Source organism: Acanthisitta chloris, unplaced genomic scaffold (genome assembly GCF_000695815.1).
Source record: "Acanthisitta chloris isolate BGI_N310 unplaced genomic scaffold, ASM69581v1 scaffold21320, whole genome shotgun sequence".
Taxonomy (NCBI): Eukaryota; Metazoa; Chordata; class Aves; order Passeriformes; family Acanthisittidae; genus Acanthisitta; species Acanthisitta chloris.
Window position 1 is genome coordinate 16689 of NW_008650205.1, and position 16268 is coordinate 32956.

At 45.1% G+C, this 16268-nt stretch overlaps 1 protein-coding gene across 1 annotated transcript in view; it reads right to left on the minus strand.

The window, feature by feature from the left end:
- PLEKHM3 (pleckstrin homology domain containing, family M, member 3) overlaps positions 1-15894 on the minus strand; it is a gene marked incomplete at its 3' end in the record, with an annotated part of 28263 nt that extends 12369 nt beyond the window's left edge. The window contains exons 1-2 of the mRNA XM_009084124.1: positions 15291-15894; positions 1938-2870 (exon numbers count right to left, since the gene is read on the minus strand). Coding sequence (XP_009082372.1) covers positions 1938-2870; positions 15291-15894 — 1537 coding nt within the window. The remainder of the gene's footprint in view (positions 1-1937; positions 2871-15290) is intronic.
- Positions 15895-16268: the final 374 nt, after the last annotated feature.

Below are 16268 nucleotides of genomic sequence, written 5' to 3' on the forward strand. Positions count from 1 at the left end.
CGGCTCCGCTTGCCCGTGTGCCTCCAATGTCTCCTCAGCACAAACTTTTCTGAGCCAGACAAGTTTCTCCAGTTTCTTACATTTACAATTAAAACGGTTCATTTCTTTGCACCACGGTAACAGCTCCAAGTTCCAGCCGACTCTCACAGACCAGCTCTAAGGGTCTCGGGAAACGGCAAAGGATCTGCTCCTACACTAAGTGCTGTGCATTCTCGTCCTCGGGGGCAGAGAATCCCAGCGATCCGCTTCTCACGGGCTCTCCACAACTCACATTTTGCTGCAACAAGAGCATCTGTTCAGTTTGGCAAACTAAAAAGAGACCACAGGAGCACTAGGAATGCCTCACGTGTATCAGGAAAAGACATCATGCAATCCTGACATGGTCAGAGCACTTTCTTTTTGTGGGCAATACATGAGTGAGTACAGATTAATCGTCACATGTTTGGGAGAGGGAATTCATCCTTTCCCACAGAAAAGTCTGCTCCTATACTATATAATGCAAGACTAAAACCTATTTCACATTGGAGACATGTATTTTGTTGCCACCACAGGCCCTGATCCTATTTTAGAGGAGGTCATTTAAAATGTTCACTTGAAACTCTCCTGGAACTCAGTCAGAGAATGAAGTAAAATGTAAGAAATTGTCCTCTACTGAGCTTTGAATTAAAACCAATCAAGAGAAAGAAATAGCTTTAATGTCACCTGGGCCATTATCTTAAAATGAGGCTGTTAATTCTGCTGACTTCTTGAGTCTCAGAAGGCTGTCTCTTGGATAACACACTGGGCTGGAGCTATCTTGGGGATACTTATTTGAGCCATTCCCAGAGTTTCCCTGCAGTTTTCACTCTCACAACTACCCTTATTAAAGGTAACACATGACCATTGACCAATAGCGTTCAGCTAATCTAAGCTATCATAGGTCCCAGGCATCTTGCAGTTTTCACAGCCATTTGGCACATAAAAACTCCCAGAAAAAAATCCTGACATGAAGTCATGCAAATGTGGGCAAGAACAGATCTGAATTCAGGCAGAAGCCCAAATACTATGACCAAATCATTAACTGCAATGAAGTCAACCTTCATGATGTTCCAGCTGCCAGGTGGGTGCCATGCACTGTGGAGAGATGAGCAGGAACATGACCTGCAGGTGACTACCAGAGAGGGCCAAACCCAGGTGCACCCACAGTCAGTTCTGAGGGCAGTCCAGTCCTTCTGGGGTTCAGGTCTCTCCTAGAAAGAATTCAGGCCAGCCACTAGGTCCTAGGCCCACACAGACGCCCCAGAGTCATGTGTGATTCCAGAGCAACAGGAGAACCCCATCCCAGAGCAGAGTGGGGAAGAGGCAGGACCCTCACAGTTCCCATAACACAAGAGGAAAACCCTCCTAAAAGAGTTGTTTCTGATGCAGCTGACAATTTCTAAGTGAGTGTAACTAAAGCGAGTCAGAGACTATAGTTAAGCACAAGGTGCCAAAATTCACTCCACACAGGTGCCCTTGTGAAAGTAAAATAACCATGAATTGCATTCGCACAGGTCCTACCTATTTTCACTTAATATCCAAACTGCATACAAGCATGATCAGGACTAGAGTCAGACAACAAATTATTTTAAACCTCTTAGATTCTGGATGACCTTTACTGTGCCCTGAATCAAGAAAACAACTCAGCCACACGGCAAGGCAGCAGGGTGGTTGCGGCCCATGTAGTGCTGTATGTGCAGAATCTAATGTTTCAGCGCTGCTCATCAAAAGCAGAAGAACCCCTGAATACCCCACAGGCTTTTCTCCACATTTTACAGAGTGCAAAGAAAGACTAACTACAGCCATAGTGAGAGGCAGGGAACAGCTGTGTCCTGCTAAAACATGTACATCCTCTTTCAAAAGATTTAAATTTCCTGCAGAAGGAAAGTAGGTGCAGATGCTGCAGCCTGGTTGCTTACCTGCACACTTGAAGCTTTGAACTGTGAGCCCTCTCTCTAGTGAAAGTGTGGTCAGGATGCTCAGGAAGCTGGTGGTCACAGACTGGCGCTTGCTCTTTCTAAGATCATTTCCAAAGGGTCGGTCTCCGGGTTTGTTCCTAAGCGTGACCTGTGGGTTCTGAGTTAAACTTCTAGTAGCATTGGCTGCTGCTTTCAGTGCCTCCATCCACTCCTGGGCCCTCTGACGGGTCTCTGCACGCAGGCGCAGGACATCTTGGGGAAAAATGACCTGAAAGCAAGAGTCACAGTCATCCTGAGTATCTGTCTGCACCGATAGGCACACATCGACATTGTAGCTCAGCAGAGGATCTTCATCAAGCCTACCCGGTTGGAATGCCATGAGGTAAGACTTGTTCAAGACAAAAGTAAATGCCTTCCAGTTATTCTGGACAGTTAACCTATAAAGAGTCCCTGATTTGAGAGTATTTTGGTACTCTTTAGTGTTTTCAGTCAAATTCACGGATAGGAACAGCTCCATAGGCTTCTCTAATAATCCATTGGTTTGAGGAAGCTCACTGTTGTTTTCAGGCTTTGGCACATTCTCCAGTTTCTCCTGTTGTCTTGTGAAAGCAGGCACAGAAACATGCACTGCTTCCCAGAGTTTCTTTCCCCAGTCCAAAGTCTCCCATGAGGACTCTGCCTTCAGCTGCAGGTGTGAGCTATCTGTCAGGACAGTGTCCACAACCTTGGTTTCAATGCCACCAGTAACAGTGACCCTTTGAAAACGCATGAGTGGATACACAGTGGGAAGAGTCTGGCTGCCACTGCTGTCCAAGCAATACAGGTACAGTTTGTATGGGGAGAGCTCAGTGTAGCAGGTTTGCCAGTAGCTGTCGTCTCTTTTAACTTCTAAGTATCCCTTCTTCAGAATATTTGGGAACACTGGCTTGTGTTCTGGAGGAAACAAAATAAGAATGCTACCATTAATTATTTTTAAATGATTGTTTCAAATTTCTACATCATTCTGACTTATACAGCTCTCCTACCCACACATGGCATACCTGAGGATAGGATCAGAGGGATAGCCTTCATCTCATAGGTTATAATTATCAAACACAAACACTAACTCTATATTTAAGTCAATGAAAATACAGCACTTTATGCTCAGGTACCAAAACACTTTACAAAAAAGGAATAGAGAAATAGAGGGATGGAGAAACAAAGAAATTTTCCTGAGATTATCCAGGAGAATAGACAGAGCAACAAAACACCGTAAGGGTCCCAGAACCTAGTCCAGAAGTGGACAATACTATCAATCTATTGCCATCTGAAACAGATTTTGACAGTGAGAAATACATACAAATTAAAACATCACCTTCCCCTCCTGTCCCACTCCTTCCCAGGCTCAACTTCATGTTTTCACATACAACCCCTCTGCCTCCCTCCTGTCCCAAGTGACACAGGGGGAAGGAGAATGGCACTATCTGGTCAGTTCCTCTCTGCAGCTCCTTCTTCCTCACACCTTTCCCTGTTCCAGCATGGGTCCTTTTCAGAGGCTGCACTCCTTCAGCTTAGACCTGCTCCTGCCTGAACTCTCCATGGCCATAGCTCCTTCAGGAGATTTCCACCTTCTCCAGCATAGGCTCCTGCATGGGACTGCTGGGAGATCCTTCTCTACCACGGCCTTCCCAGGGGCTGCAGGGGAATCCCAGTGGCTGCAGCACCTTCTCCTCCTCTGACCCTCAGCTGCTCCTCACACCACTATGCAGTGCTTTGCCCTTTCTGAGATGCACTCTGCCAGAGAGGCCCCATCTGTGGCAACAGGGCTGCTGGAACCAGCCAGAACAGCCCTACTGCGAGCACCTGAGCACAGCACCTGGCACCTGGACTGACTCAGGTCATGGGGAATGGAGAACTGTGCCCAACACAGCAGTATCTTACCACATTTCAGCACGACCCAGGACCAGAACATTTTGCACAGCTCGGTTTACTACAGAGGAACTTTGTTGATTTATAAGAATCTAGCTCAGGAGCAGCAGACATGACAAAAAATGAAAAGAGGCTGCCCAGACCTGAGAGTCTCAGCATTTAAGGTGCTTTGGAGCAAACCCTTTCACAAACCTTGGCCCAAGGCAAAGTCGAGAGGAAGTTTCTTCATCCCCAGAAAACCAACCGTACACAACCATACACTAAAGTGCTACAAATTCAAAAGGAATTATCTAAATAATTTCTGAATTTTCTGTGCAAAATTTGTTCCAATGAGCTGCTTCACTTCAGCCACCACAGATACAGGCAAACATTGTATTTTCATCTTGGGCTGGACATGCAGATCTATGCAATTTTTGATGGTCCCTGTATAAATTCAGTGACATTCACTGTTACACTGTAATACCAACTATAATACCTGGCACCCAAAACCAATCCAGGCCTGAGGAACAAATTCTTGCTCCCATTTGACTTCTACTTCACCTTTTCAGTAAGGATACCTGCGATGGGTCTTGACTTACAAATGGGGGTAGAATTAGCAGACACAAGCAGAAGTTTCTGCCTCTGGTTGTCCATCTCCCTGGAGACTGTTATTCCTGATGCAGGAGTAAGGTAGCCACCTGGGAACAGCTCCTCATTCACTGCCCAGCATAATTAGGCCACAACAAAATCAGCATCAATTGACTTTAACACACAGCATTACAAACCATACCAAACAGGAGCTGTTTCACTCCTGGTTTCTGCCCTGGGGCTGACAGCCTTTGAAAGAGGGATAGGGCAGACAGCTGGAGGCAGAAAACATTTTCAGCATCTCAGCTTGTCCAGTTACGACTCATGTTAACAGGCCATGCTTTAGACGTGATAACCTCTGAGGATACCTAAGACATCTTCAAGCTAAGAGAACAGAAGCATCTACAATTGACGAAGCTTGGAAACAAAGAGCCAAAACCAAGCCTGTATAGAAACTACTGTATCCCCATCTGTACTGGGCATCCCAGCTAATATGGCCAAGATTGCTGGACAAGCTGCTCTCACCACTGCTGGCTAATAGGTGACTCTGTCATATCCTCTCCAGGCATGAGGAGAGTCAGGGACCGTAAGTATTTGAGGGACTTAGTTACTGTTCAAGGGCTTCTGATATCAACTGATGAGAAAGCAGAACTTGGGCTGTAACCTACATTCTAAGGAGATGCTCTTGCCCTTGGCTAAAAGCATTGCTGTATTTGCTTGTGAGTTTAATGTATGAGCATGAGGAGGATTCATAATTGCAGCAGCCTGGAGAAGAGAAGACTGCATGGAGACCTCAGAGCCACTTTTCAGTATCTGAAGTGGCCTACAAGGGAGCAGGAGAGGGCTCTTTGTTAGGAACTGCAGTGACAGGACAAGGGGTAATGGGTTCAAACTCAAGGAGGGGAAGTTTAGGCTAGATATTAGGAAAAAGTTTTTTACAGTGAGAGGGTGGTGAGACACTGGAACAGGTTGCCCAGAGAGGTAGTGGATGTCCCAACCCTGGCAGTATTCAAGGCCAGGCTGGATGAGACCTTGAGCAACCTGCTCTGGTGAAGAGGTGTCCCTGCCCATGGCAGGAGGTTGGGACTAGATGAGCTGTAAGGTCCATTCCAACCCCTAAAACTCTATGAATTCTATGAACAGTGTAAAAGCTTTTCCTACCTCTTCAGCAAAGACCAGCTTTAAGGATTTATGAGGACTAAGTAGGCAAGTTTCAGATAATGGACATACATGAAAATTAATTGTTTGATATACTTAATTTAAGTATACAAACCTCATGGGGGTAAAAAAACAGGGAAAGGATGCTACCTCCCATCCACACGAATAAAAAGGATGTACTTAGGTTTCACCTTGCCAGCTCAGCCCCAGCTTCCCCACTAACTCACCCACATACTCAGAACGGAGCCTGCTTTTAACACCATGCTCAAAGCATTCCACCTACAAATATTCCCTGCAGATACAACTAAAACCATAACAACAATTTAAAAAATTGCTGCTTTGGCACTAGGTCTAAAAAGGTCAGTATAAATACACCTTGCACACCAATAAAGTAGTCAAGAGTATTTCAGCTAAATATGGAAACTGAAAGCCTAATCTGTAACTCAGAATGGTAGAGAAAAAGCACACTTTGATGGCCCAAATGGATAGATACACACACACATGCACACACTAATAGAGAACCAATTTTGTTCACCGTACATCTCTCGCCCTGACATTCATTAGTATTTCTGTGCTAACTCAAAAGCCATTAATTTCTCTGAAACCCACACTAATCCCTTTGTAGTGCAGATAATGGGCAGCCATTCTAGAGTCATCTTCCCTTTCTATTAATCCAATCAGGGAGGCAGCGCTTCTGCAATCTCTCTAGTTTCCATCAAGTACAGATGACAGTTCAAGCTTCTCCATAACAAGACAACTCGTAACCTTCCCCCAGCCACCCCTCCTTCATCTGCACACAGGTTTGCTTGTCTTTTGTTAAGTTACAGAAAGGCAATCTCCCCCTGCCTTTCACAGAGGCACCCCCTTCTCCCTCCTTCGCCCCACTCCTTCCCTTCAAGCTCCCCTCAATTGGCTGCAATGGCTCTTGATCTAACTGGGACAGAACCAGCAGCCAACTTGATTAACATTCAAAAGCCTCATATTGTTTAGGTCAGTGCAATAGATGCTGGCAGAGACAGGTTGAATCCATATGCTACACATACACACACACACACCTTACAGCCCTCTGCTCCTTTATGTCCTCGATGTGCAGTGGGCCAGATAATACCCTTCCACTCAGAGAGCAAATGGTACCATCTCTCCATCCAGCTTCCAAACAGAAACTGCATCTCTTTTCCTCTTTACAGAGACAGGCAGAGTAAATTGAGGAAGAGTAAAAAAAGGGAAATAATCACAGTAAATAGCCCACGTCTAAGCCATTTGGAGTTATAATTTCAAGTGAAGAGGGGGAAGAAGGCAGAGAGAAAACAAAGAGAAAGTCAGCAGCTGGGGACAGAGCAATAACATCCTCAGCATCTCTCCTCTCCCTTGGGAACCGTGCACTGCTCCCAGCCAGGAACCCTGCACCCAGCACACACCTACCCCTCTCCACATTTGGGGGCAGTCCGTGCAACCAGCACCGCTGGAAAGGAAGCCCAAATGTTGTCTCAGCATGTCCAGAAGATATATGGTCCTGAACAACTGACTGTACTTGAACCTCTGTCAGCATAGCAAGAAAATTTGTCCTGTTTTCCACCACTGAAGCCTTTCTGATGACAGTAATACCAAGTAACTTGAAAAAGAGCAGAAGCAGAGATGCCTAGTTTCTGAGGAGTTTGTCTCTTGAGGCGGCACCCCTCCCTGAATTCTCTAACACGAGCATAAGTTCCAGAGTTTTTGTCAACAGTCCTCCTCTCTGATTTTCACAAAACTTAGCAGACATCTTTAGGACACAAAATGCTCTCAAATTGGGTTGAGCTACTCACCTGCTTAGTAGGTTTTGCTAGATCAGGGACAAACCGTGCCTCAGCCCATGTGACTCAGATCCACTATATCCCTAGCCTCCTACTTAAAAATACAGTCTTCCCACCTATTTTCCATCTGGCTCTGCAGATATGTATCTTTCAGGCAAGTATATATGATTTCACTTGGTCCTGAAATAATGGTATTGACATTTAGCCACAAATTTCCAGCAGATGGCCATCCTGGAGCCAAATCTGGCATCTTCTCCCCATGCCACCTCTTTTCAAGGGACAACTACAACAATGGGTCTTGTAACTAGGTAGTGGTTTGTATTAATTTATATAAAGAAACAGCACCTCTCCCCATCAGAAGGCCATTCGCTTTGTTTCATCATCCCTATGCATAGGGAAAGCAAAACATGCTTTGACCATGTTGAACTTGCAAACCGTTAATTTTGTATTTATGTATTGCCCATGAGGTAGGTTTAGCTGTTCACCAAAAGTAAGCTTCCCAATGAATAAATTGCCTGAACAGATGGATAAAGATACCAAACAAATTACTCTTTACACCTTCCCCTTCAGGTGTGGCACTGTAAAAAAACCACATGAGAAACGGATGAAGTCTATAGGATCCTGGCTGCCCAGTCACTCTACCCAATCCGTTTTGCTCCTCTGCAGGAAGCTGAACACTTGCATAGTGCTTGCTGAGCAGACCACCAGCACCCTGTGCATACTGGCACAGTGACTGTGCCAAGGGGGCAGTGGAGAAAGAGGTTGGATTCAGTCAAAGTGCAAGACCAGCCCAGAACAGGACTCAACTCTGGCAGAGACAGAAGCATAATGAGATGAAAGGGATGGTTACCTACTAACAGCCAAGAGATGTATAAAATAGCAGCACCTGGAAAACTAAGAACATAAAATGAAGATGGGTTGCTGATTTTTTTATAAATCACTTGATTCAGCTTTAAAAATAAGGAAGACAGGGTATAAAGTGACTGTCAAAGCTGCAAAAACAAGGTCAGGTCACATTAGGAGAGTCAGCTGACACCACTAAGGGAATTATAGCAACTAACCTGAAATTTCAGTTATGAAAGTCATCACAACGTCACTGGAAGCAATCAACACTGCCCCAGGAGATGAAAACTATGTTCATTAGCTTTATGGAGTGTTTTAACTCCAAAGCAAAAATCTCCATAAAGAATAACTCTCCCAACCAGAAGACCTTCACAACCTAACTCATCAGTGTTGTTTACTGAAATCCTCCTGCACTGTGAATTTATCCACTGTATGCAAGCCACTCCCATTGCCTCCCACCACACTCCCCTCTCCATCATTCTACACACTTCCACAGCCTCCCAGGCAAGGGAGTGGAGTAGGTTGCATTTCCATCCACTCCAGGCAGCTGCCCAGCCTAGCCCTCTCCACTGCTGCTGCTCTCTGCCAGGCCCTTCCAGCTCGGAGGATGCCCAAGCCCAAGAAGCAACCAGGAGTGAGCCTGCAAGAACAGGTGATGCACTCCCTGACTTAGCCAGAGGGGTTAGTGGGGAAGTACCATCCAGCAGATGAGCTGAAGTCAGGTGATCTAAATTATACTCCCATTTGATCTTGGGCAAAGCACTCTCCTCTCTTTGTCCATACTCACCCTCCCTGTCCTTACTGTGTGGTGTGTTTAAGCTGTAATCTCCTGGGAGAAGGGGCTATCTCTTGCTAGAGACACAGACAGTCACTCACACTTATGGCCCTCTGCAGTGGAGGGCATCCAGCTCACATTCTATTTTAAACAACATTTTTGCATCCTCAAATCTTGAAAGGCCCCAGATCTCTGCGGTACAGCTACCCTTTCTTGACTACCTTTTAATGTTCAAAATAAATTGGCCACAGGGGGAGCATCAGTTCTCCAGCTGGTTTGATACCTCTGGGATTAATTCCAAGTGGTTTGAGGCTTCCTGCTCTCCAGAGGGAAAGGTGCAGAAGTGTTGTTTCTGCACATCTGCCTCTTAGATGGCTGCACTATTATCTTCTGCACAACACCACAAATCTATAATATTCTGCCATTGCAGTGACAATTAATGACCTATTTGTCTGCCCTGGCTGTATATCTTCTACCTACTGCAGACAAAGGACAGTGCTACAGGGGTGTTTTGCAAAATTCCAAAAAAATAGGCTTCAGAAACTGCCCTGGTAGATGGGTCAGGAGCTAGGTTTTACTCAGCTATCACGGGAGGGGAAGCATGAAGGCTGGATGTCACACCTCCAGTATTTCACACCTCTCACATCTCTGGCTGCTTCCACCTCTGTAGCAGCTCCTGTACCTGCCACATCTCCCCTTTCCAGTTAGCTGTCTTTGCAGCTCCTCGAGTGGGACAGCAATAGTGGCAATGCATGGCACTGCTGTCTGCTGCTCTGTGACTCACCACCACAATCCTGCTCAGCACACTCATGTGTTACTGAATACCACATGAGCCAATGTCACATGTGGCACAGAGCAAGTACCAGTCACCACTACTGCTTGAAGATGAGGATATCTGGCAAACAAAGGAAACACACCGACAAAGTCTCTGTGGTCACCAGAGTAAAAGAAAGCAGCACTGTAAAATGACTTCTCAGAACTCAAGGACCACCTCCAGTCCTCAACCTGCAAATCGGTGGTACACTGCTCATGAATAGATTTAGATGTCTTACCTCTGCACAAACACACTAGAAAAGTATGTAATATGTACAAAAGTTATATGAAGAGGGGTACAAGCCTCTCATGAAACATCCCCTGCACAGACTCCAAGTACACGATCATACCTTTAAAGTGTCCCAAATAATGGCTAGGTTCCCAACCAGATTTTTAAAAAACCAACAAACTGAAGGAGATGGGGGATAAAGGAATTTTTTCAAACCAGTCAGTTGAAAGAATGAGGAGAAATCCTGGCCTTGATCAGACACAGCAGAATTTGGGCCTATGACTGACTTAGAACTGGGCAAACTTACTCTGATAGGTCTATTTTGCCACACTACAGTGCAGCAAACATCCCCTAGGCTCAGCTTCCTCACAGAACACACTGCCAAAATGAATGGGGCTGACTGAGTACCTCCATAGCTGCTTGTTGGACAGGGGCACAAGGTGCCAGCCTTCTGCAGTACAGACAGCTCGTCAGTGTGCAGGTGCTCAACACAGTGACAGTTCTTGAGTTCCCCAAAGCTCACAGGCATGGCAGGCAAACAAAACAGCTACCTGAGAAAAGTACTATAGCCCCACGCTCTCAGGAGTGGCTGGGCTTGAATGATAACATCCACAGGACGAAAGGTAACTGCTCACACACTGTGTTTTAAAGATCTAAGCAAGCTTTTGCTGGATACTATGGAAGCAGCATTCCCCCTTTGTTTGCCAGGCCACGCGCCCAGACATACAAGAGTCTGCCTTGAATTTGCTTGCAAGTTCTGCCTTTGCTAGCTCCACTTCCCACTTAATACTCTCCCTAGCACAGTGTTTTTTTCTAGCACACTAACTGTTTTGCCAGCAGGCCTAAGGAGATACTGCCCAAAAAGGCACAGCCTCTTTTCAGAGCCTTCTCTTTTTCAGCACGTGGAAGGGATCCAGCGTCATTTTATTTGCATTAAGGTTTAATGATGGACTTGGCAGTGCTGGGTTAACAGTTGGACTTGATGATCTCAGAGGTCTTTTCCAACCTAAATTGATTCTATAGTTCTACAAAAAAGCAAGCAGCAGGTACAGATAGGGTCATAGTAATGAAAATACTATGAAGATAAAGAAAATAAAAAGTGAAGAGTTAATCTATGCAGCAACTGGGACAGCCTTGGAGGACTGGGAGACCTCTGAGACTCCAGAGGGAAGTCTTTTACCGCAGTGAGGACTGACAGGAGTGGCTGAAGCTGCTCTCAGTATCTTATAGCATTCATTTAATTTGGATTAAAGCCCTGGAAAGGGATGTCTCCACAGGCTGTGGCTACTATGAGCCCTTCAACCACTGCAACAGGTTTTAGCCAACATCAAAATACATTTTTTTATCTTTTCTGGACAACAATTACTATTTGCAGATACACATATCCGCAAAACATCTTTTCTTGCTTTTGCATTTCTCTTTTCAGCTCAGCTCACAGTAGCAGCAAACTCTATGGCAGGCTGTCTTGTAAACACAGAGGGCAGAAATAGCATGACTACTTTCTAAAACGTGTACAGTAGCTGAACAGAACAGCTAAAGGAAACAGGTTAAAACAGTACATTTTCAGAGCACAGATGCTCTCCTTCCTCAAAGAAGGTACCCCTGCCTTCAAACATCCCATTGCAGAAGGGCTCTTGGAGGGCACACAGCAAGCACTGACTGTGCCCATGGGAATCGCATGCAAGCACGAGGTGCTGCATCTGGGTCGGGACAAACCCAGTATCAATACAGGCTGAGGGATGAACAGACAGAGCAGTCCTGTCAAGAAGGACTTGGGAGAGCTGGTGGATGAGAGGCTGGACATGAGATGGCAATGTGCCCTCACAGCCCAGAGAGCCAACTGCGTCCTGGGCTGCATCAAAAGCAGTGTGGGCAGCAGGTGAGGGAGGGGATTCTGCCCCTCTACTCCACTCTGGTGAGATCCCACCTGGAGCACTGCATCCAGCTCAGGAGACCCCAGCACAAGAAGGATATTGACCTGTTGAAGTGAGTCCAGAGAAGGGCAACCAAGCTAATTACAGGGATGGAGCACCTCTCCTACGAGGAAAGGCTAAGAGAATTTGGATTGTTCAGCCTGGAGAAGAGAAGGCTTCAAGGTGACCTAACTGTAACTTTCCAGTACCCGAAGGGAGCCTACAAGAAAAATGGAGAGAGACTATTTACAAGAGCATGTAATGAAGGACAAGGGAGAATAGCTTCAAACTGAAAGAGAGTAGGTTTAGATTAGATATTACAAAGAAATTCTTTACTCAGAGGGTGGTGAGGCACTGAAACAGGATGTCCAGAGAAGTTGTGGATGCCCTACCCCTGGAATTGTTCCAGGCCAGGTTGGGTTGAGCTCTGAGCAAACTGGTCTAGTGAAAGGTGCCTCTGACCACAGCAGGAGGGTTAGAACTGGATGATCTTTGAGGCCACTTTCAACCCAGGCCATTCTGAGATTCTACGAAATGCCTTGCACCATTGCAGAACACAATTTAAAAAGAGTGTGGGCTGAGCACCTTAGAGGTAATGACTGTTTCTGGGTCACAGGGGAGTAGTGGGAAACGTTCTTCAGTCACTCTCTCTAATCCGTTTCCTCCCCTAGCTCAGTTCACCTCTGAGGTCCCAGAACTTGACCATACAGAATTTCTTCTGTAAAAAGCCATTTTTAAGAGACCTGCAGTTCTGGCAGCACTGCACACAGGAACAGGACTTGTTCCTGGTACCACAGAGAAATTGTTGAATTTATGGGCTGTAAGATACCTGGCACTATTGCAGACAGTTTAAAACCAAGAGTTTTCTTCATGGGAATCTGTCAATTTCTGTTTTTCTTGAGAGTACTAGTATTGCTATACTTCACAAAACTACTTTACAGATGCAAGTTTTTCTCAGTTGTAACTCACTGTTTAACATGAAGTCATAATGACAGAGTTTATCATGCTCTAATTAGCTTCTTCACTTTTTCTGTATGGAGAAAAAATTCATTGGATTAAGCATTTAAACAGTGTAAGTGCCTGTTGTGGGGCTGAGAATAGTACAATTGAACTCCACTGCCACTATCAAAGGAGCACACCTTGGGTACACATGGCAATGGGGTGACTGAATCCCATGCTTAGCTCCACCTGCACACAGAGCACATTTCTTGCTTTTTCCTCCCATGTTTATATTATGGAAGGTTTTCTACTGAGTTGTTCTCAAGCTGCCATCAAGACTTCTCAGGTTTGAAGTCCTGCTATAGACTTGGCTCTGCACACAGAAGACCCTTTTAGGGCTTCCAGAGGGTTAGTGCATCTCTCCCTGGGGTCTCTCAGCTCTAAGCAAAGTGGACTGGAACAGCTGAAGTAGAACACAGGTTGAAGGAGGACAACACTGCAGACAGCCCAACTACTCAAAGTACAGAGGCTCTTACCCAGGAGAGGGGAGAGACTACAATTTGCTGCTCCTGGCTCCAGAAACACTGGTGTCCCAGCTCTGCAGTTCTGAATAAAATTCCTTTGTGGGAAGTGGAAGAAAAATCTACTTAATTGTTTCCATGTTTCATTTTCTTCCTTTTACAAACAGTTGCATCACACTGTCTTGCATCTGTGTGTAAGGGAGAGGGGAATGTAATTTGCTTCACCCCAGAGAGAGGTGCAATGCACTAGGGTGCACCCCAAGGTACTCTTGCAAGTTGCCTGAGCCCTGAACTGACTGAAGGAAGACCACCTTGGTCTCAGACTCTGCTGCTCAGCACCAGCTGGATGGTAACTTGCTTGTTGCAGGCTGGGGATCCAGTGGCAGTTTGAAACAACTCTCACTGAATAAGCACATGAACAGGTCTTTAAATACAGAATGACTTAGGTACTTCTTATTATAAAGAGTAAAAGTAATAGAACCCCCTTCTTCTTCTTCTTCTGCAGGCTGCGTGGGGCCAAAAAGATTAAGCTTAAAACATGTAATGACATATATGGAGATGTTAAGTTAAACTCATGAGACACCCAGGATACAGCTGACAAAACTAAGAGCTCTGCTTCCAGAATTCTGGATACACTGCTGTTCTGCATCCCTTCTATAGAATAGACAGAGAACAGAGAGCCTATGCTACAGGAAGCAATATACCTCCCTAAACAGAAGTAGCAACAGGTATACTTGCCTTTGTCATCCAAGAGCACCCTTCTTTGGCATACAGCAACAGCCACAATATAGCACAATAACCTACAGGTTTATGTATGTATATACACTTACATCTACCTACATATTATATATATTTATATATGCACACATCTCACCACACACAAACACTTAGGCACCTGCTTTTCATGCTCCAAGATATATAATCTGGAAAACTGAAGACAAAAAGCTTTTTTTTAAGCCTAAAGAGGCTACCTATTCATAACTGGACTCATTCCACCACATGCATACATGTGTGCTTTCACAACCTTTTGATTTTTAAATTCCTTTGTAAAGCCCTGCCTTTATTTAGATTATAAAAATCAGTGTGGCACTAGCTGCTTTTCTTCTCCATAAGTGCCCAGTCCTCTTCTGGCATCTACGAAATAACTCATGGAGATGGAAACACTGGGTCAGTGTTTCTGAAGCCCTGAGCACAATCTCTTCCAATGCAGCCCTTGGGAAAGGAAAAGGAAAAAGTGTCACTTGCTGAAACACTGCTTCATATGGCTCACTGGAGACACCTGCCTCAATCTGGTAACCACACTTCCCGTACCCCACGCAAAGCTGGCAGGGATGCTTTAATATTGACAAGCACAAATCATGTCTTTGTTAATTGTTATGGACTGAAGAGTCAGCACATCTTAAAGAAAAAGAGCAGAGATCTCAGGCCTCACAGTAAAGCTCTGTATGTTCTCTTTTTAATGGCTGCTCTTTAACTTTATGAAAACTGCTTTTGTTTGGATTTGCCATTCTCCCAATAGCTTTAGCAAAGTTTTATTTTTAGTTTGAGAAAATCAGGTAAGAAAATGGCCAGAAATACATAACGAATAAATTACTTTTTCCCGAGTCAAACAACATGGAAGCAAAAAGTAAAACAATCTTAGCTTTTCAAACCACAAAAGGGACAGAAGTCACGATTAGTTTAAAAACTGATCCTTAGGCAGGCAAACAGACTGAGCCACATCAAAGACAACAGAGTCATACTGATTTCTCTCCTTTTAAGAGTTACCTCACAGTTGGTTTTTTAGGTGTTTTGTTTGTGTTCTTTGAACATGCAGCTCCTCTTTTGAGACAAACATTAAAAACAAACGGGAAATTCCTCATAACAACAGAAACAATAAAGCACCAGCACAAACCTGTGTTTCCTTGAATGTCCTCTCCCTTGGCTAAGGCCAGGTAAGAGAGCAGAGTGCAGTTATTGTCCTGACCAGGTGCAGCTGGCTGCTGCAGGGAGGTGCCTGTGAAGACCACTCCCCAATTTACATGGGTGATATCGGAGCGGGACCTGTTGTGTCCTTGTTTGAACCTGGAGGCTTCCTCATTCTGCACCAGGATGTCATTCACTGACCGAGGCCTGTCTCTCCTCCGCTGGCAGATTCTGAAGATGTTAAAAGCTGTGGTCTCCCCTTCCCCTGCCCAAGCAAGGTTGTCAGCAGCTGTTCCCCTCTGCACCACACGTTGGTCTTTGGCAGGGAATGCTGTCTGAGCTTTGGTTTCCAAAAGGCCATTTTTGCAGTGATCCCAGATGAGGCTACTTTTGGCTAAGGAGGTGACATTCCTCAGATTCCTGCTCTCTGTTATCTGATTAAATACCTCCTGCCCAACCAGTTCAGGGACCTCCTGAACACCATATACCTCAGACGGCTGCACAATCTTTTCAAGCTTAGTATCAAAACTGTTGAAAAAGTCTTCAGTCACTTCCAAGGCAGGGCTAATGTCATCAACTTCAAGAGCCTCCATATCCTGCGCTAGCAGTCGGCCCAAGGTGTTGCGATGCGTTAAGAAGACACCACATCAATATCCAGAGAAAGAGCTGCTGCACATCTGTTCTTGGCACACCATTACTTTAGAGGTGATGGAGCAAATACAATCACCAACCACAATCCATACTGGTAGGAAGTAACTAAATCAGCGTGTCTTCAGATGGCTATGGCCCATCTATGAAATAAGCTCATAGTGATGAAGAGTACCTGCAAAGCAAAGCAAAATATCACATCAGTAAGGGTCTTTTCCCAGTTAATGTTTAACCACATTGCTCCTTTCACAGTCACAGTCCCCTTCATTTAACTTTCTCTTTCAACTGGCACCAACATTATAGTGTATGAAGAAACCCT